This window comes from Garra rufa, chromosome 24 (assembly GCF_049309525.1).
Source record: "Garra rufa chromosome 24, GarRuf1.0, whole genome shotgun sequence".
Taxonomy (NCBI): Eukaryota; Metazoa; Chordata; class Actinopteri; order Cypriniformes; family Cyprinidae; genus Garra; species Garra rufa.
The window spans coordinates 25,779,670-25,804,222 of NC_133384.1; the positions used below are offsets into that span (position 1 = coordinate 25,779,670).

At 36.5% G+C, this 24,553-nt stretch overlaps 1 protein-coding gene across 3 annotated transcripts in view; it reads left to right on the forward strand.

Moving 5' to 3' along the window:
- The first annotated feature begins 1,082 nt into the window (after positions 1 to 1,082).
- The window catches only part of sh3kbp1 (SH3-domain kinase binding protein 1), a 68,418-nt gene continuing 44,947 nt past the window's right edge, over positions 1,083 to 24,553 (forward strand). For all 3 annotated transcript variants that reach the window (XM_073830807.1, XM_073830808.1, XM_073830809.1), the window contains exons 1-2: positions 1,083 to 1,385; positions 18,546 to 18,703. In XM_073830807.1, the coding sequence (XP_073686908.1) occupies positions 1,382 to 1,385; positions 18,546 to 18,703 (162 nt within the window). In that variant the 5' untranslated portion in view covers positions 1,083 to 1,381. The remainder of the gene's footprint in view (positions 1,386 to 18,545; positions 18,704 to 24,553) is intronic.

Consider the following 24,553-nt stretch of genomic DNA (forward strand, 5'->3'; position numbering starts at 1 on the left):
CTGAAATCTTACTTTGATACGGAGTAGACATGCCAAAAAAGGCATGTTGATGCCTAAAGCAATCTCAGGCAGATTTTTCCTGTCTCTTTCAATGCTTTTACCTGTAGTCTATCTCTGTCCTGTTTGTGTTCTATTGCTATCGTGTGTCTCTGTTCTCTCTTGCGTTCCACACCATTAGTCCACAGCAGCTGACTGCACTTTCTGCTGTCTAAAGCACATTCCTCTCTCTGTGTGTGTTTATGTGATCAGTAGTCATCCCAGCATTAATAGTACTATAATAGAGCTTGGGTCCACTCAGTTAAGCCCCACTAAAACACAACAGGGGAAAGGGCTGGTCAAGGTTAAGCAGAATATATCACAAGAAGTACTGAAAGGAAAAAATATATATTATATTTGAATATTCATTAAGGAGGCATGGCTAAAGTTAAAACTAAGTTTCCTAACCTAAACTAGCCACAGGGTGGCAGCAGTGACTAATGGAAAGAGCATAACAGGACATTTGCAAGCGCACACAGGTTAGCTAATGGAGATTTGAGATTATTTGTTTTAACAGTCGTATTTAGAACTCGTTTGTAGGCTGATGTTTTATACACATTAATCAATGCTCTATAATATATCTGTCATTATTTGTTTAACGTGGCTTATCAGCCACAATGAATATAACACAACATTTTACACAGTTTAGAAATAAGTAGTTTATATTAGCCAAACAGATATGGAAATATTACATCAACGTTTCGCATAGCCTAGAGTTTTAGACGTTTGAACAAAACACTGCCATGCCAGTTTACACTTCTTCCAAACATTTCAAAGTTACTCAAAAGTAACCAAATACGTTACACTTCAGAAATTAAGCTCTATAATGATTAGTATCGACTACATCTTAACCTAAAAACAGCCCATATGTCCTCAGAAGAACGTCTTTTTTTTAAAAACAATTACCTGCGATTTGCAGGCCCCAGGTATTTGTTTGTAAAGCAGCGGAAAATCCCGTTCGACGGCCTCGATGATTACAGCGCATCCCTCCAGTTCTCGCGAGAACTTTCGGTTCATGAGCGCCACTGAGCGCAGTGACGGCAAGCTGGAGTTCGTAAAGCGACGGAGGCAAAACTGTAGTGAAGCGCCTTACGGCTGGGGCAACATCCACATCATCTCTTCCCCCTCTGCATTGTTGCCCCTGCCTTTTTTTTGCAGTTTTTAATGAGGGGCAGAATAATCTGTCAGAAATATGCTTAGAAGCCGCGTTCCTCTTTTATTTTAAGTGATTATTTGCAGTATTTCCGACCCGAGGGGCTGCATCTCCCGAAAGTAGCGGATTTCTGTCTTTTTCTCTACATTGAAAAACATCCTACACAAACACGCCGCGTAAACAAGTTCATAAATGGGTGAGTACAACAGATTTGTGGAAAGTCAGGCTATTTAAAGCCAGATCTCGACCTCAGTGTGCTATTGATGTCATTAATGAAACTGAAGATCATTGATAATGTTTGCATCATGCATCCGTCGCACTATTATAACTACATTGAAAGAAGATCTGATGATTTCAAGATGTGGACACGTTTGCATGTTTTTCTTCTACTCCGCTGCTCGGAGATCATGAAGAGTTAAAAGCTGAATTTCATTTCCCTCTGAGGTTTCCTGCTCTCCTCCAGCTGTCCGTTATGTTTCTCTTCACAGATGTGGCTTTTGCTACATTGTTTCATAAGGATGTGGAGGAACGCTCTTTTTAATGTGCATATAATTTCATTATGGCCTTACAATGCAACGTAAACTGTTTGTCGTGTTTAAATTGTTTGTCTGTTTGGACATAGTTCTGAATATATGTGGCCCTGGTCATAAAGGTCAGTTTTTTGAAATTGAGATTTATACATCATCTAAAAGCTGAGTAAATTAGCTTTCTATTGATGTATTGTTTGTTAGGACAACATTTGTGCTAGATACAACTATTTAAAAATCTGGAGGGTGCAAACAAATATATATATATTGAATAATATGCCTTTAAAGTTGTACAAATTAAGTTCTTAGCAATGCATATTACTATTCAAAAATTAAGTTTTGATATATTTACGATAGGAAATTTACAAAATATGATCTGAACATGATCTTAATATTCTAACTATTTTTGGCATGAAAGAAAAATGCATCATTTTGACCCATATAGTGTATTGTTAGCTGTTGCTACGAAAAAAACATGCTACTTACGACTGGTTTTGTGGTCCAGGCTCATATATACCGACTGATATTGTTTCTTTATGACTGATACAGATTATTGTATATTTGTTGAACTGTCTATTAATCAGTTTCTACAAGATAATAAATACAATTAGACTACGAAAATTAATCAATGGTTTTAATGATCCATAAATAGTAATGTATATCGGCAATGTGATTAATCGGTTTATATATTTATAAGTTGTCAGTATCAGCATTAACTGTGCTCAATTGGCTGTTAGTATGTCTTAGATAATGCACATAAATAAAGTAAAGTAAATATGTGACCCTGGACCACAAAACCTCTTATATTTGAGCAATAGCCAAAAATATGTTGTTAGGGTCAAAATTATCGATTTTTCTTTTATGCCCAAAATCATTAGGATATTAGGTAAAGATCTTGTTCCATTAAGATATTTGGTAAATTTCCTACCATAAATATATAAAAACTTAATTTTTGATTGGTAATATGCATTGCTAAGAACTTCTGGACAACTTTAAAGGTGATTTTTCTCAATATTTAGTTTTTTTGTACACCCCCAGTTTCCAGATTTTCAAATAGTTGTATCACGGCTATTCTATTCTATCCTAACAATCAATGAAAAGCTCATTTATTCAGCTTCCAGGTGATGTATAAATCTCAGTCTCAAAAAATAGATCCTTATGACATGTATTATGGTCCATGGTCATATTTGTGCTTTTAAATTCAGTGAAATTTTTCCAAAAGGAAACCAACATAGTTTTGAGATTCAATTATGTCTAAATGCTAAAGTGAAAGTGCTGTGTATTTCTTAGAATTAAGTTCGCCATCTATTTTCTAAATGCATGATGCATGTTATTGATCTGTTTGTGAAAGATTCAGCCATGTTAACTTTTGTTACATTTTTTTGATCATTTCTAATCAAACTTTCACACGACCCTACATCACCTTTCTTTTTTGTCCTTATTCGATAATCAGTTTCACTCGGATGTACATCACAATATGGAAGAAACGGTTGGTTGCTACTTCTGTTTAATTGTGACCTGTAAATAGATAAGTCAAACTGTTTTTCTGTTTACTTCTAAAGGCCACAATGCTTCTTGCGTACGGTCGTATCTGTTAAACCATAGTTAATTTAGTTTGTACGTTTGTTTTTTAAACAGACAGCTTCCCTTGACGCCCACAAGCTTATTACTGTCAATAACTGGGCATCTGCAGCCAAAGCTGTTTTTAGCATTCCAGTCCAAAAAAGAGTTGCTGGTGTCGTTTTCTCGCATTGCACTGATGATAAAACAGAATGACAGACATTACTGAAGAATGCCACACTAGTGAGTCAGAACTGCAGAGTCTCATCACTGTAATCTCAAACATTGTGTCATCCTAAGTAGACCAGAGCCTGTCACTGACATTGGATTACAACCATTTATGATTTACTGTACATTAACCAACTGCTTAAAACAACTTCTTATTGACTGAAGCACTAAGAGATGTACAATCTTCAATGCGCTCTCCAGTGATGAGCTCATCAAAAGGGTAGCGTCTTTGACAAAACACCACCGTGAGACAGTCGCACACGTGTCTCTGATCTTTTGGCAAGATTCATCAAAGTGTTAAGATCAGCAGAGATACGTGTTGAAAATTTTATCAGCACGATACAGGTTTTGAGCACATTTTTTTTTAACCCTGGAACACAAAACCAGTCTTAAGTAGCATGGGTATGTTTGTAGCAATAGCCAGAAATACATTGTATGAGGCAAAATTATCGATTTTATTTCTTTTATGCCAAAATTCATTAGGATTTTAAGTAAAAAATCATGTTCTGTTAAGATATTTTGTAAATTCCCTACTGTAAATATATTAAACTTTAATTTTGATTAGTAATATGCATTGCTAAGAACTTCATTTGGACAACTTTAAAGGCGATTTTCTCAGTATTTAGAATTTTTTGCACCCTCAGATTTCAGATTTTCAAATAGTTGTATCTCCGGCCAAGTATTGTCCAGCTTTTAGATGATGTATACATCTCAATTTTTTAAAAACTGACTGGTTTTGTGGTCCAGGGTCACATTTGGTTAGGTTCTTTAGCGATTAAAGCCATCCGTTTACAAACCCACCAGAGTAATTGTTAGGAAAAGGTTTGGTCGTATCTGCGTAAATATAAACGCTAACGGTTATTAATGACCGAGGGCCAGCTGTGTGTACCAACTATTCCAAAACATAAATCAATGACACAAACAGGACTGCAGGAATGATATGATCTAAAAATCAATCTGACAAATGATCCATGCTCTGCTCTAAATTAAAAAGTGAGGAAAAATCGTTTCACTGTTGGAAAAATGTGCAAACAAATACGTTATCAACCCATAAAGATTGTACCTTAAAGGGAAAAATGAAAATCTCTTCATATTTACTCACTTCCATGTTGTTCCAAACCTGTACAACTTCCATTCTCCTGTTGAATTATGTGGAAGATATTTTGTGGAATATTTCAAAGTTTTTTGTCTATGCAGTGGAAGTCAATGAGGTTCAAAACAATATATGAGCCCATTAAAGGAGTTGTTCACTTTCAGAACAAAAATTTACAGGTAATGTATTCACCCCTTGTCATCCAAGGTGTTCATGTCTTTCTTTCTTCAGTTGTAAAGAATTTTTTTTTTTTTTTTTTTTTTTTTTATACATATAATGGACTTCTGTGGTGGCCCCGAGTTTGAACTTCCAAAATGCAGTTTAAATGCAGCTTCAAAGAGCTCTGAATGATCACAGCCGAGGAAGAAGGGTCTTACCTAGCGAAACGATTGGTTATTTTCTAAAAACGTTTACAACTTATATACTTTTTAATCTCAAACGCTCGTCTTGCCGAGCTAGACAAGACAAGCATTTGAGGTTAAAAAATATATACTTTTTTTTTTTTTTTTTTTTTTTAGAAAATAACCCATCGTTTTGCTAGATAAGACCCTTTTTTGCTCGGCTGTGATCGTTTAGAGCCATTTGAAGCTGCATTTTGGAAGTTCAAACTCTGGGGCACCATCGAAGTCCATTATATGGAGAGAAATCCTAAAGTGTTTTACTCAAAAAACATAATTTCCTTACGACTGAAGAAAGAAATACATGAACATTTTGGAAGACAAGGGGGAGAGTATATTTGTCTGTAAATTTTTGTTCTGAAAGTGAACTACTCCTTTAACTTTTCATAATCTTTTACATTTACATTCACAACAAGAACAATAATTATAACTATAAATTAGTGATCACGACTTATCACATCTGAAATAAAGGTTTTTGTGTATATAATATATGTGACCCTGGACCACAAAACCAGTCTTAAGTCGCTGGGGTATATTTGTAGCAATAGCCAAAAATACATTGTATGGGTCAAAATTATTGATTTTTCTTTTATGTCAAAAATCATTAGGAAATTAAGTAAAGATCATGTTACATTAAGATTTTTTGTAAAATTCCTACTGTAAACCTATCAAAATGTAATTTTGTTTAGTAATATGCATTAAGAACTTAACTTGGACAACTTTAAAGGTGATTTTCTCAGTATTTTGATTTTTTTGCACCCTTATATTCCAGATTTTCAAATAGATGTATCTCGGCCAAATATTGTCCTATCCTAACAAACTATACATCAATAGAAAGCTTATTTATTGTGCTTTCATATGATGTATATATCTCAGTTTTGTAAAATTTAACCTTATGACTGGTTTTGTGGTCCAGGGTCACATATGTGTGTATATATGTCTGTATATATTTGTAAATGTGTGTAAATGTTATGTTTATATATTAGATGTATTTATATATAATATAATTTATTTGATTATAAACAGATACATATAAATGCATACAAATATTTTCAAAATATATACTGAATATACACCGCATACACACATATATTATATAACAAAACTTTTATTTCGGATGCAATTAATTGCGATTAATCGTTGCCCAGCACAACTATAGGTAAAAAAAAAAAAAGCAGGGTTCTCACCATAACTTATTGAAATAATAATATTGGAATCACTTTCAGAATGATATTTTCCAGCTGATGAATGCTAAGAACATTGACAGCCCATCAGAATCTATTCTGCTTTTAAAGAGCTCAAGCAATTAAAAAAACAGGCAACTAAACTGCACTGCATGCTTATAAAAAACAGAACATTATTGTGCATAATTGTGGATGCTAATCTTGGTGTGAACAGGCTTTTAATGATAAACGATACCTTTGAAGTAAAACTATGCAAGCCTTAAGGGTACAAAGGTTTGCAACATTAATATGATAAACACTCATCACAACAAATATTTCGTGTGACTCCCAAAGACGTGTGTATGAAATATTTGTTAGCTTATTTAGTGATTTAATGAGCATTATTAACAGGCCAAGCCTCAAAAGGAATATTTTCCAGACTAGTATACATGACCCACCCATGATTTCAGGTTCAGCATTAAACATCCCGACTGACAGCATTCTTAAGGATTTTTGCCACTTATTTTTGAATTAAACATGCTTTCAGTAAGTGAATCCATAGTGATCAAGGGCTTCTTGTGAATCCTCATATCGCATGCAAGTTAATGAAGGCCTGCCTTCCTCTGTTACTGCTTTCCCCGCAAGCTTAAGCTTTGCTTCTCTTCCCCAGTGATATGGTGAGCTTTGGATTCAGGAAAGTATTGCACCGACTGTACTTGGGTCTCTTTACTATCATGACTGCTGTGTCATGCTCATTCATTGCACTTTGGCAGAGAACAGGGAAGTGGTGAGAGAGGCATGTTTCTGTGTATGAGTTCCCGTTATATAGTAGAGCATTTACACACCTACCTCATGTTCCTCTGTGTTATGATAGTTGCCCTTTTATTGCCAGTGGGAACAGTGTAGGGGAACCAGTCATAGTTGTATTTACCACAACAGTTTTTTTTGTCTGAAGATGATGAGTTTGATAGATCTACGCATCTCCAACAAATTTTGTTCTTGATTATTGAATATTTTGGCTAATTTGATATTCTTTCAGCTTCCAAAAAGAGTACTTTCTGCTCCGTTTAACACATCTTGCCATGTTTAAATCCATTACAGCCGATTTTCCCCTGAATGCAGCACAGAAGTGCCTTCTGGGCATGCCTATCCCTATGTTGGATAATAGTATTCATAGATCATTATAAAATATGCCATACGAGAGCTATTTTGGATAGAATAGCTGTAATAATTCTTGTCCATAGTACTTTAGGGAAATGCATAATATGCGATAATGAAAACCATAAGGTTTTGTATCAAAAGGAAAAATAATAAAGTTTTTTGTTTTGAGTAATGTGTTTTGGAGCATGAGCAGTTGTTGATTTCTTAAGTCTGCACTACAGTCGATTGCTCCATTCAGGAGTTAAAGTCGGTCACTTCATGCGATAATAGAGAAGCTCCAGCACAGCTAGTGTGAGTTTTGTACAATATTGTGCAATAGCTTCAGATTTATCCATCACATATAGTCGAAAACATCTGCTCAAGGAGCTTTTGCAGATCAATAATTTAAGTTTTGTTACATTTCACTTTGAGACAACTCTGCAGTTTGTTCTCATATATCCGCAGTAGGACATACAAACAACCGAGTGCTTTGTACACGCGAGTACCTTCATGATTTATTAATGTGTCTAACTTCGGAGCAGTAACTTTAAGAGAGAGTTAAGGAAGCTTTAAGGAAATAGTGTTAGACTTTGTGCTCTGGAATTGAGCATGAGTGTCTGTCCTACATACTACATAATTTAATGGCATGTTAACTGCATGTTTTATGCTTCTGGGAAAAGTGCGCCATTTTGTTTCTCGCACCAATCGTTTGTTAGTTTCTCTGAATTTCTGCACTTGACCCAAGTCTAACCCACATAATCAGTGGCTTGGCTGACACAATTCGGGAAGCCGGGACACATGGCGAGCCACATGCGGTCATGCATTTAAAAGGATCTTCCCTTTTCTTTTCTAAAGGTCCTGTAAAATTTGTGGTTTGCTCGGCAGAAACCAGAGTTGTAGCGGTATACCGGTATCACTCTATATAATGATATTATAATTGCTAGTTATGTTACCTGGTACATTTGCTTATTTACAATGCAGACGAATAGAGAATATCGCCAGCACATCTCTTTTCTCCCTTGACTACCAGTCAGAGTCTCAACTTGCATCCCACACACACATATGAGTGAGGCTAATGCAAGGTACTTTAGATTATCCCTGCAACTTTAGATATCCCAAAAGCATTTAGACGTTCCTTTTAGCCTATGCTGTTTTCAGTTGATGCATTAATAAAGCTTCTCTAAACATATTTTGTAGCACCCCTACCATCCAAGCTTATACTAATGTACCATACGAGAGGTTTCCCTGTAAAGTTTAAAGCATTTGTTTTTTTTTTTTCTCTCTAAGAGATTTTTTTCCTTAAAGGGATAGTTCACCCAAAAATGAACATTCTGTCATTAATTGCTTTGCTCGTTAGACCTTAGTTCATCTTCAGAGCACAAATTAAAGGGATAGTTAACCCAAAAATGAAAATTTGATGTTTATCTGCTTACCCCCAGGGCATCCAAGATGTAGGTGACTTTGTTTCTTCAGAAGAACACAAACGAAGATTTTTAACGAAAACCGGTGCAGTCTGCCAGCCAAATAATGTGAGTGGATGGGCACCAGACCTTTAAAAGTAAAAAAACAAAACATGCACAGACAAATCCAAATTACACCCTGCGGCTCGTGACGATACATTGATGTCCTAAGACATGAAACGATCGTTTTTTGCGAGAAACTGAACTCTCTGTGCACTGTGTAAGAAATGAGTGTAATATACATGCGACAGATCGCTTCCGGTGTTTGCGTATGCTACGTCAGAGCGCGTACACATGTAACGTGCCTGATGCTAAACTCGTGCTCATGACAGATGGACGTGGCTTGTGTATCAAAGGTAAAAAATGTTATAAATACTGTTCAGTTTTTCGCAAAAAACAATCGTTTCGTGTCTTAGGACATCAAAATCTACTGACATTTTCGTCAATGAATAAAAACGAAGCAAAAATCTAACATAGCCTATCAAAAATGTAAATATCTGGGAGTAAGAGAACAGCACACATATGGATAAATAAAAAAATAAAAAAACTCAATTCGATTTGTTTTTCTGAGCGCAAACACCGAAGCAGTGCCTATCAACCAGCACACAAGTACTCTTTTAAGTCTCATGAACGGAGAAATACCGGTATGCACAAAATGATGTTGAATCGTCCGTTTTGACGAGTATTCATGTAAACGCACTCGGTTACGTCTTAGGTGAACGTAAAAAATTGGGAGACTATGAGACATAGTAGATTTCATCTGTGCATTTAGTTTCAAAGGGACAGCAGTCTAATTTAGTTTCTTTTGTCTGTGGCATTGATGATAAACAAGCAACTAAACAAAGACAGAAAATCACTCACTGCTCTTGACTTTCAGTAGCCCTAATAAAGATTAATCTAAATATATTTATATAACTAAAAGTTTGCTTGAAAGAATGAAGAATGTGGTAAACAAGTTGTTTTAAAGAATGCATAATTAGCCTATTTAACCATTGAAATTTCACTGAAAAAGAACCATGTTCTTGTTTCTTAATGAGAAATAGTTTCTTCTAATTTAAGGCAAGATACGTGTCACAGCATTAAATTTGTGTTTATCATGATAAAACCTTAATATCAAACCTATGCAATGAGTTTGGTCATTTTAGAGAAATGCTTAAATGCATTCCACTGTAAATAAACCCATTAGATTTTAGCCGACTAAATTTGCAATTCAGATGACTAAAATGTGATTAAAACTAAATAGACTAAATCAAAATTTGCTGTCAAAATAAACACTGAATTTCCTTTGGAGGCATACAGATGTTTCATAAATCACATGTGAACTGTCGTATGCAAGGTCACAAAGCTCTAGAATTGAATCAGAAATATCTTAATTTGTGTTCTGAAGATTAATGTAGGTCTTACGGGTTTGGAACGACATGAGGGTGAGTAATTAATAACAGAGTTTTCATTTTTAGGTAAACTATCCCTTCAAAACCTAAAGTTAATCTTGCAAATTTATTCGGCACATGGGCTCCCATGACGATGTTGATAGACGAGACAGCTCTAATAGTGATGTCTCTGGTCAGCTGTGGTTGAGATTCAACTGCAGCCAACCCACCCACATCACATCAGCTGATGTATATGTATACTCAACTCAGGGTTACTTCCTGTTGCTCTGACGACAGATCTGACTTAAACTCAGATGGAAGGACATTGATGTATATTTTAACCAGACCACAGCAGAGTGTAGTTAGTGAAATGGGTCAGGACTACGCCTGCGATCACAGCACCGCTCTAAATGTAGTATGCTTCTGTTGGAATCTGCTATATTTCACAGTGGTTGTTTTTTTGCAGTGGTTATATTCGGCCTATAGTTCATTCAGTCTACATTCTGAGGTGTGTAATAGGTCAGGATGGCATGAAATGGCTTGGCTGTGAAGGATATCAGCTGTGCTCATTTCTTTGACTCATCTTGGAGTCATTCTAAGCCGTTCACACCTAATGCTCATCCAGTCAGAGCTCTCTGCTGTATAAAAATACTTTCGCCGATGTAATTAATTTAATTCCTGCCTGTTCCATTTAATGCAATCTAATACCGCAAATTTGATTAACCTTTAGGGAGTTTTCAAAGGAGAGTCTGAGTCAGTATGTGAGAATGACCAATTAAAATCAGCTGTAAGTCACAAGCTCCCCGTTGACGAGAACAATGAGGGATTTTAGTTCAGCTCAATCACATCATTAGCCAAAATGGTTGTTCGTACAATGCTAGAACATTATTGATCTTGTTCCGAATCAATGCTGTGGATTATGGGTGTAAGGCTTATATGATGGGGTAATGGATCAAGCCTACATAAATTTAGTCAGTATTAAAAATCGAGTGTTGATGTTTAATGCATGAGCTTAGAGAGTTATGCTGCCGTGAAAGCACATCACATGGTTTCACTGAGGTCCTCTAAAGCAGACAAACACTTGACTCACATCAGTGCAAATCAGCTGAGTCCGGACACACAGGCTAAAGGAGCTGTTTAAGAAGAGGGGTATTTATAGCTGCTCAGGGAGATGACCAGCACGCAATGACGCCGGTTAAAACAATAACTCTAATCTTTAATGCGCACACGTGGTGCTTGGGTCATTCTGAACATGAAATGAGGAATCACATGATGTCAGAATCAGGTGGTTGACCGGTTAAACACACATAGTCCTTATTTCTCAAATATTGCTGTAGTAGTCACTAGATTTCAGCACGCCAAAATAAAAGCTTACTGATTTTAAAAATATGAAAATTCATATATACAGTTGTTGAGGTCCAAAGTTTACATACACCTTGCAGAATCTGCAAAATGTTAATTATTTTATCTAAATAAGAGGGATCATACATATTTTTTATTAAGTATTACCTGAATAAGATATTTCACATAAAAGATGTTTACATATAGTCCACAAGAGAAAGTAATAGTTGAATTTATAAAAATGACCGTGTTCAAAAGTTTACATACACTTGATTCTTAATACTGTGTTGTTACCTGAATGATCCACAGCTGTGTTTTTCTTTTGTTTAGTGATATTTGTTAAATTCTTCAGGTCCCACAGATTCTTTGGTTTTCCAGCATTTTTATGTATTACCATCAATGACTGTGTGATTTTGTGATCTATCTTTTCACACCGAGGACAACTGAGGGACTCATATGCAACTGTTACAGAAGGTTCAAACGCTCACTGATGCTACAGAAGGAAAAACGATGCATTAAGAGCCAGGGGTGTAAACTTTTGAACAGAATAAAGATGTGCACATTTTTCTTATTTTTCTTAAATATCATGTTTTTTTCATTTAGTTCTGCCCTTCAGAGGGTACGGAAGATACTTGCATGTTTCCCAGAAGACAAAATAAGTTAAATTTACCCTGATCTTCAAAGCGTTTTTAACACCCTGTTCTTAATGCATCGTTTTTCCTTCTGGAGCAACCAGTGAGCGTTTGAACCTTCTGTAATAGTTGCAAATGAGTCCCTTAGTTGTCCTCAGTGTGAAAAGATGGATCTCAAAATCATAGTCATTCAGGCCCGTCGCCAAGGGGGGGCACTGTGACTCGACGTGCCCCCCTGCCCATGACCGCGAGTTAAGTTACATTTGAGAACGAAAAACATTGATCTAGCATTAAATACTGCCAAACAAATCATCTAGCTGTAAAGGAGCACTAGCCTAAACTAGAGATGCACCGATCGATCGGCATCCGATCGCAATCGACCGATAGGGGCGCTATCGGTTTTGATCGGAGTTCTCAAAATAGATCAGAGCAGGCCGATCAGATGACGTTTACAACAACAAACAGCCGCCAGAGCACGCATTCCCACTTCTCAGACTAGGGTCTCCTAATGGGCGCGGCTGTCTCTACAACGCATTAACACTGAAGATGACGTCGCCGGTGAGGGGATTTCCTCCCCTCTGGTCTATGCATCCCTGCCTCTGCTGAATTATTTTTATCCACGGTGGGGATAAAACGTCCCGCGAAGCCGCTCCTACGTCCCGATCTAAATCAAATTATTTGCAATAAGCGCTTTAAAGGCGTCTAAATCAAATGATTCGCCATACGCGCTTTGAAGTTGAACGTACTGAATCAAATGATTCGCGATCCGATTGGAGCGCTTCAAAACAGTGAATCTTTTTGCGACGCAGTGGTTTACTGATTCTGAGTTTCCAAAAAGCTCCGTTGATACTTTGCTCACCTTCTCTATAAAATGTATTCGTTGTTTGAAATTAAACCATTACTATTAATACAATGTTTTTATTAAATTGTGATCACATAATACAGCTTCTGTCATATTAAAAAAAAATGCATGACCTGACACTCATTATCTGGTTCTTGCCTAAAAAGACGGGTATAATGCGCGTTGTTAACAGATTACAGTAACAGTTTGGTCAACCTCTCCCTATGGAGAGAGAAAAAAAAGTTTCTAAAAGCATCCCCCCCTTCTGTTTTTTTTCCACAAATTGCACCCTGTATATGTATATGTATGTGTATATGCATATGTATGGCATATTTATTTTATTTTTCCACAAAAAGCTTGTTGCTAAACTCTAAATTGTGATTTTAAGAAAGAGCCTCCTGAGAGTTAAATGTTTATTATGGTGCACATGTGTGTTTTGCACAATCATTTTTTTATTTTAAGATTTAACTCTTTTATTAGATTTAACTTTTTCCACAGAAAAACTAAGGTTCATAGTTTACAAATTGTGTCAGCTCTAAAAGAGTGAAATGTTGTGTTGTACATAATTACTGCCAAAAGACAGTTTAAGATAGTAAGCAACACTTACTCTATGTAAGCTGAGTCCAAGTTGTCTGAGAGTCTTGAGAGTGTTCAATATTGAAATTTGCCTCAGCCTGCAATAAAACTGGTCAATTCATGATACTTTCTCATTTCCTACTTTTTATACTAATAATACAATGTCAATGTTTGTACATGAGACAACAATATTGAAGAATTTATGGATTTGACGCTGTGATCGGTAATATCGGGATCGGCAGATACTGCTTTTGGTGATCGGTGATCGGTGATCGGCCCCCAAAATCCAGATCGGTGCATCTCTAGCCTAAACAACGGTAAACTAATATGAAGCAAATAACTAATCGTTTCCGTAACCTTTTTTATGCACATTTTTAGATATTGCATAAAAAACGCTGGTTGGAAACGCCAAGATGCGCATAAATTCTAAAAATGCGCGTAAAAACTTATTTGCTAAGTAGGATAAAATTCTTATCCGGTAAGAAAACATACATAAACTCGATGAAAACACTTTTACCTAATACATTCCTTGATGCTCATCAAAAATTTGACATGTGACTTTGCAATGTGATAGCATAACTGGACCAACCAACAGACCGATCTCATTGCGCAGCATCTTAAATTCTAGTTCCGTCAATTTAAAATGCTTGAGGAAAGTCTCAAAGTGATTCGTTATAATAAACTCCCAGAACTGTTTTCCCAAACAGAAGGCTCTGAAAATAAGATAACATGACTGCGTATTGTCTGCGAGCTCTGAAGCTCGTAATTTATTGTATACGAATATAATAATATATATAAGAATGATCATAGGCTATAGCCTACAGTGCCTTCTCCTATACTGCAGAAAATTTATTGTTTTTTCTTCGTGATATTTAGCGCAAGTTAATCAGGAAGTGACAATTTTGTTCTCTTCAACTCACTGGATGGTAACAGTGCTTTATTCGCAAATGTTTTATGCGATATTCTAATTTTGCGCATAAGTTTAATTAACTTTGGATGGAATACTGGCGTAGCAAGCAGGCAGGCAGGCACTGCGCATGGGATTCTGTGTAGGGAGAAAACCAAAAAAAGGGGTATAAAAGAATAAAATAAATAGTCCTAAACGAAATATGTTTCACTTAAATAATTAACATATTATCAAACCAAAAAAAAACTGCAACACTGAGTTCTGGTTCATTTTGTGACCGTGCAGCAAGCTCAAGGAAACAGAGAAGGCTTAAAGACTTCTTATTTATTTTTTGGCTGCTGTTTTTATAGTGAGTGCAAATAGAAGTTAACCTTTTACAGTTCCGAATAATGTCTTATTCTTATCAATGGGACCAAAAATGACATATTTTAAGTTGGTTCCGCTATAAGGAAAAAAATCTAAGCGATCGCGCCGGAGCCTGTGGAAAATATTTAAATTCTTGCCGAAAGATCCATAGGTGCGTTTCAGTTTCTCTTTAAATTCGTATGGTTAGACTTTTGTATGGTATAACGAATGCCATTATAATTTGTGATTTGACAGTCTCTTTGTCTGTTTTTGTTGTGTGCGAATGTGTGAATGTGTTTGTGTAGGTCAGCTGAAGAAAGGTTGTGCTGAAAAGTCAGACAGAGGCTGAGGCGGATATTCAAGTATACTCAAGTATCCTCGGTGCGGGGGTGTAAGTGTGGGGGCGGGAGGCCTTTTTGGAAGATGTTTCACCATAAACATGGCAGCTGTGCTTTATGTCACAGCTTTATTTCAAATCCAAACCTCAAACAGCTGGAAGACGACAAAGAGATAGAGAGCGAGAGAGAAGATACTGCTCAAAAGAAAAACAGATGGACCAACTTGATGGTCATCACTCAGAATGTTTTCAAGGTCTAGCATAACGTCCTTTTAAAGAATGAAAGCTCCAACATTGTGTTCCAACCTGAACCATGAACAGTTGTGATGTAGGTCATGTTATGATCCCATATATAGCACCTATGCTTGTTATTCCTATAAGCTTTTAAAAACCGAATTCCACACTTTTCCCAACAAAGCAATTGAGGCGGAAAAGAGAAAAGTCTTCAGAGAGATTGTCTGGGCCTGATCAGCCATTAGAGATGATAAATCTCCATATAACAATACAGACTGTAGCATTTTTGTATTTGTGTGTGGGTTTGTGCCTGTAGGTTTTTTATATCTGTGCAGATGCGTAGGCGCGTTCCACCAGATGTTTGGAAGTATTCGTTACCTTTGTGTTTGTTATGGCTGCGGGCTGACCGATTTTTGTTATACGATCTCATGCTTTCCTCCCTTCACAGCTCAGCATTTTCCAGAAAATTCTGCAGGGTCATCTGAGGGATCATATAGACAATGCATTAATGTATTTTGAGTATCTAATGATTGGCCATTGATACCCTTCTGCATGGAACGATAATCCGGGTGGATTGGTATCTGATATGAAACCTGGCATCAAGCACTGTATAGAAGTCAGAGGATGTTTGCAGTGTCCTGCAAATGTCCTGTGTTTGTGTTTGTGCAGCATGCTTTGCATTGGTGTGGGTGTGATCTCGTCTTGTGTGGCATGGCTTGATGACTCATAAACGCATCACTGTGATGTTCTATCTCCATCTCTCATTCCCATTCTCATGTTAACCCCTCCTTACCGTCATGACCTCATCCAAACGCACAATTCGATTTAAATCCAAAGCTGAGAGGATGACATTCTCATCTTGCATTTCCCTAACAGAAATAGCACCTGTGTAGTTCACTAGAGTTCAAAAAGCATCTTTTTAATATTATAAGCTGTAAAGTCTAAATATCTTGTCACTTTAATTTCTCGGTTTCTTGTTTTGATGCTTCCGCTCCTGCCTTAATCACACCTAGAGTAATCCTCCTATCTGCAGCGAAAACATGCCTGCTTATGCTCCAGGGGCCTATTAGCTCTTATCCCTATGGAAGGACTCATATCTTTCTTTTGCTATTGCAGTAAATGTTTTGTTGCTGTGAATATTTGATTATGTGATAAAAGAAGTTATGATGTTGTCGGAACACACATGATAAAGTAGTTTCTGTGGTGAGCATCAGTATTTTTATTGTTCGTTTGGGGATTTGCATAAACCTTAAGGGTGCAATTTGTAATTTCTACACAACAGTGGTGACAAATAAAATTGCAATAAAAATCCAATTTTTCTTCAACAGGACAATAAAACAGATGAAAAAAGTTTCTTAGACTTATATTGAAGGAAAGTCCCAAGAACACAACTTAGAACACATAGGCGCATAGCAACATGCAAAAACCTTCCGAAAAACCTAGAACTGCCTGTAATCTTCTTGCACTGCCTTAGAAACCATCCATAATACAATGAAATAATCTAGAAATGTCCTGTAAACAACCCAGAACAAATAGTAGCATTGTTAAACACTAAAAGAATCTAAACACCTTAGTACCGACATAACAACTTCCTAGCAACCACCCAGAACCCGCTTTTATTTCTTAACAACACTCTAGATGCCATCCAGAACAATCTACAATCACCTAGCAACACACTAAAATATTCCAAACATAAACACCCTGGTAACCACCCATAACACTCTAAAATTATCTAGTTATGTCCTAGAATCACATAGTAACACAATAGAAACCATTCAGAATACTTTAGAATGAGCTATTTAACCAATAGCCCTTGAAACCCTGGCAACACCCATAACATGTCCTAGAATCCCCTAGCAACACCCTAGAAATCAACAAGAAGACCCTAGAATCACCTAGCAATACACTCAAATATTCCAAACATAAAACACCCTGGCAACCACCCATAACATCCTAGAGTTATCTAACCATGTCCTAGAATCCCCTAGCAACACCCTAGAAACCCAGAACAGTCTAGAATCACATAGCAACACAATAGAAACCATCCGTAAGACTTTATCAATAAACGACTAACCAAAAACCCTTAAAACCCTGGCAACCACCTGTAACACTCTTGAATTATCTAGCTATGTCACAGAATCACCTAGCAACACCTTAGAAACCAAACAGAACAGCCTAGAATCACCTAGCAACACACTAGAAACCAAACAGAACACACTACAATTACCTAGCAACACATTCAAATATCCTAAACACGAAAACACCTTGGCAACCACCCATAACATCCTAGAGTTATCTAACCATGTCCTAGAATCCCTTAGCAACACCCTAGAAACACAGAACAGTCCAGAATCACATAGCAACACAATATAAACCATCTGTAAGACTTCATAAATGAACAACCAACCAAAAACCCTTGAAACCCTGGCAACCACCCATAACACTCTAGAATTATCTAGCTATGTCACAGAATCACCTAGCAACACCCTAGAAACCAACCAGAACAGCCTAGAATCATATAGCAACACAATAGAAACCATCCGGAATACTTCAGAATGACAGACCATCCAAGCACCCTTGAAATCCTGGCAACTACCCATAACACCTTAGAATTATCTGACCGTGTCCTAGAATTACCTAGCAACACCCTAGAAACCAACCAGAACAGCCAGGAATCACATACTAACACAATAGAAACAATCTGGAATACTTTAGAATGCCTGACCAACAAAGATCCTTTGAAACCCTAACAGCCACCCATAACACCCTAATATTATCTAGCTATGTCTTAGGACATAGCAACACCCTAGAAACCAACCAGAGCACCCTAGAATTACATAGCAACACAATAGAAACCATTTTGAATACTTTAGAATGGCCAACCAACCAAGAACCCTTGAAACAACCCAGAACACATACAGTAGCAGTATAACAACATACTAAAACATACTATATTTTCAACATTTTAGCAGCACCCTGGCAACCATCTCTGTAGGTTGTGTATGTTGAATTACAAAAGCTATATTAAAAATGCATTTGCATTTTCTAAAAGGTCAAGTATAATAAATCTAGTGTAGATGCAGCTTTTGTTTTCATTCAGTGGTGAAAGTTACGTGTCTGTGTGAGTCTTGTACAGTAATACTGTATATCCTGCTTCCTGCATGTAACCATGACCTCTAAATCTCTGTTTTTCCTCTCTCTCAGTGGAAGCCATTGTGGAGTTTGATTACCAGGCCCAGCACGATGACGAGTTGACCATCGCTGTCGGTGACATCATCAGTAACATCAGGAAGGATGAGGGCGGCTGGTGGGAGGGCGAGCTGGACGGCCGGAGGGGGCTCTTCCCCGACAACTTTGTCAGGGTAAGTGCTGAACTCAGCATTTGCACTTTCGACCTTCTCCTGCAGGAGGTAGGGACGGATTCACAGCTAAGTGTCACCACAGGCCATCAGTTCTTCGGCCTTAATTTAGCACGACCAAGCTATCAACACTTTTTTTTTTTTTGTCAGAGTGTGAGTGTTAGCGCTGAGTGAAATAGCAAAAACAGTTCCATCTTGAAATTTCACACTTTTGACAGTGTCCAATGCATATCTCAATTTGTATATATAATCGACTCTTGCTTATTAGCGGCTCTACGCTATTTTTCGCTGCTCTCGGTTGATTGCATTGGTCATTAATGGAAATGAGCCGGCTGCGTCTGTGTTCTTTAATTTTTGCTTTGTCAGTAAATCACCCGCAAAACTTTCCACTCCAGTCTTTGCTTTTATGAGATTGCGTTCTCACACTAATTTGCCCTGTTTAGTAAATTTGGCGCTGCATAGCCAAATAAAAAGTGCTTTAAAAAGTAGTGCTCATGTTTTGTTGCCAAAAAGTTATTGCAGACATATATTGTATTTTCATTATATCGCTCGTTATGTTGTTCAGCACTAGTGTGTGTTTGCAAGTGTGTATGTTTGTGTTGAGCTGAACTCAGCAGGCCACTATGAATGCTGACTGTCAGCATGTGTGCTGAGTGGAAGACAATTGGTCACACTGAGCTGCAGCACTGCAGACGTATACGATGCTAGTGTTGATTTGGAGGGATAGGGAGAGCGAATATCTCTATGACTTGTGTGCTCCCTCTCTCACTCTCTCTCCAGTGACACCAGTACATCAGGGGCGTATTGCAGAACTGCAAACTCTACCAGCAGATTGTCATGAGCTCAGGTGTGAGGAGTCCATGAAAGCTTGTTAGCGTTGTAGCACTACATACTTGTTAGCAGCAGGAAGGCGTGATATGAGACTTTCTAATCACACTGGGATGATTCTTAGTAGTTTTATTAGTAGAGTTCTCATTGTATGCTCCTTTTGTTTATTTCTCACTGTAAACACTTTACTTTTCAACAAGTACTCTTAATACCACTAATGTCGGTGTGAACTTTAGTGAAAATTATGTGGTTGGCAGAAATGTTTACAAGTCTAGCCTCAAAGACCTTCTGCTAGTAGGTTTGGAGTTAGTAGTAGGAATTATGTTTGTTTGTTTGTTTTTTGTGGTAAACATTTCAGGATTTCGGTCCATATAGTGGACTTCTATGGTGCCCCCGAGTTTGAACTTCCAAAATGCAGTTTAAATACAGCTTCAAAGGGCTGTAAATGATCCAAACGAGGAAGAAGGGTCTTATCTAGTGAAACGATTGGTTATTGTCTAAAACAAATAGTAATTTATATACTTTTTAACCTCAAATGCTCGTTTTGTCTAGCTAAATTGTCAACTCTGTGTATTCCAGTTCATGAAAGTTAGGGTAGGTCTAAAAAACTCCCATCTCATTTTCTTCTCAGTTTCAAAATCATCTGCTGTTTTACCTTTTTTTTTTTGTAAAGGGTGTTTGGTCTTCTTTGCATGTTCAATTTGTAAACACTGGGTTGGTACTTCTGCAGCGATGTAGAATGATTTTGATGTTGGAGGAGAAAATGAGATGGGAGTTTTTCAACCTACCCTAACTGTCTTGAAAAGGAATTCACAGAGTTGATGCAGAGCTAGACAAGATAAGCATTTGAGGTTGAAAAGTATATAAATTGTCAATTTGTTTTACAAAATAACCAATCGTTTCACTAGATAAGACCCTTCTTCCATTTTGGAAGTTCAAACTCGGGGGCACCATAGAAGTTCATTATATTATGAACAGAAATCCTGAAACATAACTTCTTTACGACTGAAGAAAGAAAGACATGAATGACATCTTGGATGACAAGGGGGTGATTAAATTATCTGTACATTTTGGTTCTGGAAGTGAACTTCTTCTTAAAGTCTCATTAAGATATGCTTGTGCAAAGTTGGCAAAGATCTGTTCAGCTAAAAAACGAATGATTGAACTACATTAGACAAGTTTTTCTTACTGTAAAAGCCCCCTCAACTTATGTTTGTATGAGTCGTTGTGTCTTTGAAGTCTGAGTCAAGTCTAAATTTAGTCTCAGATGATTTGAGACGAAGAAGCACAAAATACTGTAGATTGGAGGAGAATGTTCTGGTTTTTATTTCGATTTCACAGCCTTCAGCTCATCTGTAGGCCTGTAAACAAAGCAGTTTATGCAGTGAGACTCTGCAGCTTCGTGAGGTCACTTCCTTTTCTATGGTTCATGGTAGAGGGAAGTGCAGACTTCCTCTGATGGCACTGGGGAGGGTGGATGCTTAACAGCGAGACAGTGTGAAATTCAACGGGTGCAGTTTAAACACGCGTTTCACAGCTTGAACACAACCAATGAACTCATTCTGAAGCCAGTTAAACAGTCGTCATAAAATCATAGTCAAGTTATTTCTTTAAATACTATGATTTATAAAAAATAGGTTGTGGGAGAGTTTACCCAAATCTAAAAATATACCTTCATGCTGTTCTAAATTTGTATCATCTGAAATAGTTTATCTTACCTGCAATGAAAGTCAATGGGGTCCAATGTTGCTCCTATTGATTATGTGGACAAAAACATTATTTTTTTTGTGTTTATAGGAGTAGTTCATCCAAAAATGAAAATTTGCTCACCCTCAGGCCATCCAAGATGTTCAGAACAGATTCAGAGAATCTGAAAACTGCTCACCAATGAATCCTCTGAAGTGAAAGGGTGCCATCAGAATGATAGTCAAAAAAAACAATAATCTACATGACTGCAGTAATTTAATGTCATTGAGAAACAAATCTTTCAAACTCTTGCTTCTGGGTAAAAAATGTGAGTCCTCTTATCACAATTTTGTTTTCTTCAGTGAAAAAGTCATCTGAATTCAGTTAGAAATATGCACAAGTCAAGCACTGTTTCAGTTTTTAAACAAATATGTAGGTACATTTTGTTGTGCGAGGACTGCAAGAACTTATTTTCATGTGACTGTGTTTCAAGATTAATATTACTGTCAATTAATCTGCCTGTTTTATCACATTGTATCACGTTAGCTTGTTTACGGCTACCATGCGTATTGTATTATGTAAGCATGCTAAATTTGAGCTTGCCAAATAAATGGCTACTGAAGCTAGAGCGACGTTTCCATTCTCAAAATGGTTCGGATAGTTACCATACGCCCACACATCTCACATAGTCGTTTAATTTTAACACAAAAACAACTTTCAAAATTAATTCTCAAGAGTATTTACACATCCAAGTTCATTTTCAGAACAATAACACTAACGTAAACAGATTTGGGAAGTGTTTCAGAAGCAATTCAGTGCCTGTATACTGAAGCAGGGCCAGTTTAGTTGTGTTCTCTCTGTGGGTTTGGATAGTGCTGAGTTGGGGTATCAGTAAAACGGAGCGTGAGTCATATTTCCACCTGAACAGCTAAGAGTACATGCTCGTTGTACGGCTCACAGTGGTCTTTGAGCACCCAAGCGAGGTTGGAACATTCACGCTTATTTGTGTTTACGCTAACGTAAGTCATGCTCTGTGTTCAGGGTTCAGCAGCTTGATGGCCTTAGACGTTTAGATCGAAAACAAGATGTGTGAGTCTGAGCAAATGTGTTGGACTGTTGGTTTATATTGAGGCTGTTTTTAGAAGAAAGTCTCATTGCTCAAAGGTTGCAAAGGCCTGTGTACTTTGATGATTGCTTTCTGATTGGGGTTTCTATTTATACTTGACCACATAAATGTGTTTCCAAACAAATAAATGTAAATCAGATCTTTTTTCTTGTGCACTATATGTAAATATTCTTTATTCGATATCTTCACCTCATTAATATTTGGTTTTCCTGAGGTGGTTTGTGTGATCAAGAAGCATGCTCAATCTGGAGAGCATTTACACTAGCTATCTAAACATTGTGTCTCCTTTAATACATTATTTAATACTTCAGGAGACTTACTGGATTTCTCCTTCTCAAATTTACACTACCGTTCAAAACTTTGAGGTAAGATTTATTTGGTGTTTTTTAATGTCTTATGCTACCAAGGTGGCATTTATCTGATAAAAAATACACTAAAAAGTAATATTGTGAAATATTATTATATAACTTTTTTCTATTTTACAATTATTTTAAAATAATGTTATTAAAATAATAAAGCTGAATGTTGAGCAGCCATTACTTTAGTCTTTAGTGTCACGTGATACTTCGGAAATCATTCTGATATGCTTATTAGCTGTTTGAGAAATATTTCTTATTACTATAAATAAAAAATATTGATTTTTTTTTTTTTTTAAAGGAAAGTTTGAGAAGCAGAAGTCTCCATTCTCTGTCTTGTTATTACTATAAATGGCAAAAATATAAAAAATATTTTCATGGGTTTTCCTGGGATTATGTAATGCTTAATTCCCCTAGAGTTTCTAAAGTGGTGGTTCACCAAAATTATTTGTTCAAAGCTTTTCACAATACTTTGGTATGCCCATTATAATAAATAAAAATAATGCATTTCGATATTTTTTTAGCATAAAATAATGTCTTAAATCTATCTAAAACCATGCATTTTGTCATCTCCCTTATTTTGTACTTGGAAAATTAACAAAATGTGCATAGTGGCTGTGATTTTTGGTAATAATGTAAGTATTTGTGTTACCTTTTTGTGAAGAATATTTTTCGAAAAACGGCAAGATATTTTATTAAAAAAAAACAGACTTTAAAGTTATGTCCCTCAGTCTGAATTCCACCCGTTTGCACTAACCTTTCCATGGCCATAATAATTTAGACTCTGCTCATATGTGACATTTTTTTATCAGAAATTACATCATTCAGGTCAATTTAATAGTGGTACAGAATATGGTTAGTAGTATTATACTTTTTATTCATATTTGTAAGGCATATTATAGTTAGGGAGGGTACTGTCAAGCTAAACTCAACCCCATCACATAAAATTAAGATGGAAAATGATTCTTTTTCAACATTTTATATTAGTCCAGAAGTAAATACTATGTACTTATTTTATTGCTGCCATATATGGTCTACTCTCCTAACTACATGAGGAGCAGTGGCCATTTTGAGTGAAAAACCTCAACCCCGTCACAAATATATGTATTTCTCATTGTTACAGGGCTGTAAACCTTTGACAGGGTTGAGTTATTTACTTATTTTATTAATAATTTTAATGAAAAAATATAAAGAAGTAATGGTTTCACTAAATATATAATTACCAAAATCATGACAATTCATATTTTTGTTATAAATAGAATTTTTTGAAACTTTGACAAGAATCCTACATCAGAAATTACACTCACATTTGCAGAAGAAAGACGATGTTGGGCATGCAGATATGTTGACCCAGAAATAACGTTCATCAATAAAGTTCAACAAGTTCTGTGGAAAATCCTCTTTATACCAATTCCACTTACAGGGTTACAGAAAAAATGTCTAAATATGAAAAAAAATTAAAATAATAAAAGGTTGGAAAATATGATTTTTATGGGGTATTTAGAAAATGAATCGTATGTAGTTGAAAAATTTGTATATTCCAAGTTGAAATGTTACCGAATCCCAGGAATGACCCATATATTTTTGTTTTCGTTTTTTTTTTTTTTTTAAGGAAAGTTTGAGAAGCAGATGTCTCTGTTCTCTCTCCACTTAATCATAATTCTTTCTAGGAGAAACTGTTGAGTACTGTCTAGGAGAATCTCTGTAATGTCTTCCCTGTGGGTTTGTGAGAAAGAGAGCGTGAACATTCAGACACACATAGTGTGTCATGAAATAAGCATCTGAAAAATGTGTCGCATTTTCTCTAGCTTCATTCCCAGACCCCCTACTCACTTGAGAAGCATGTAATCTTACGTA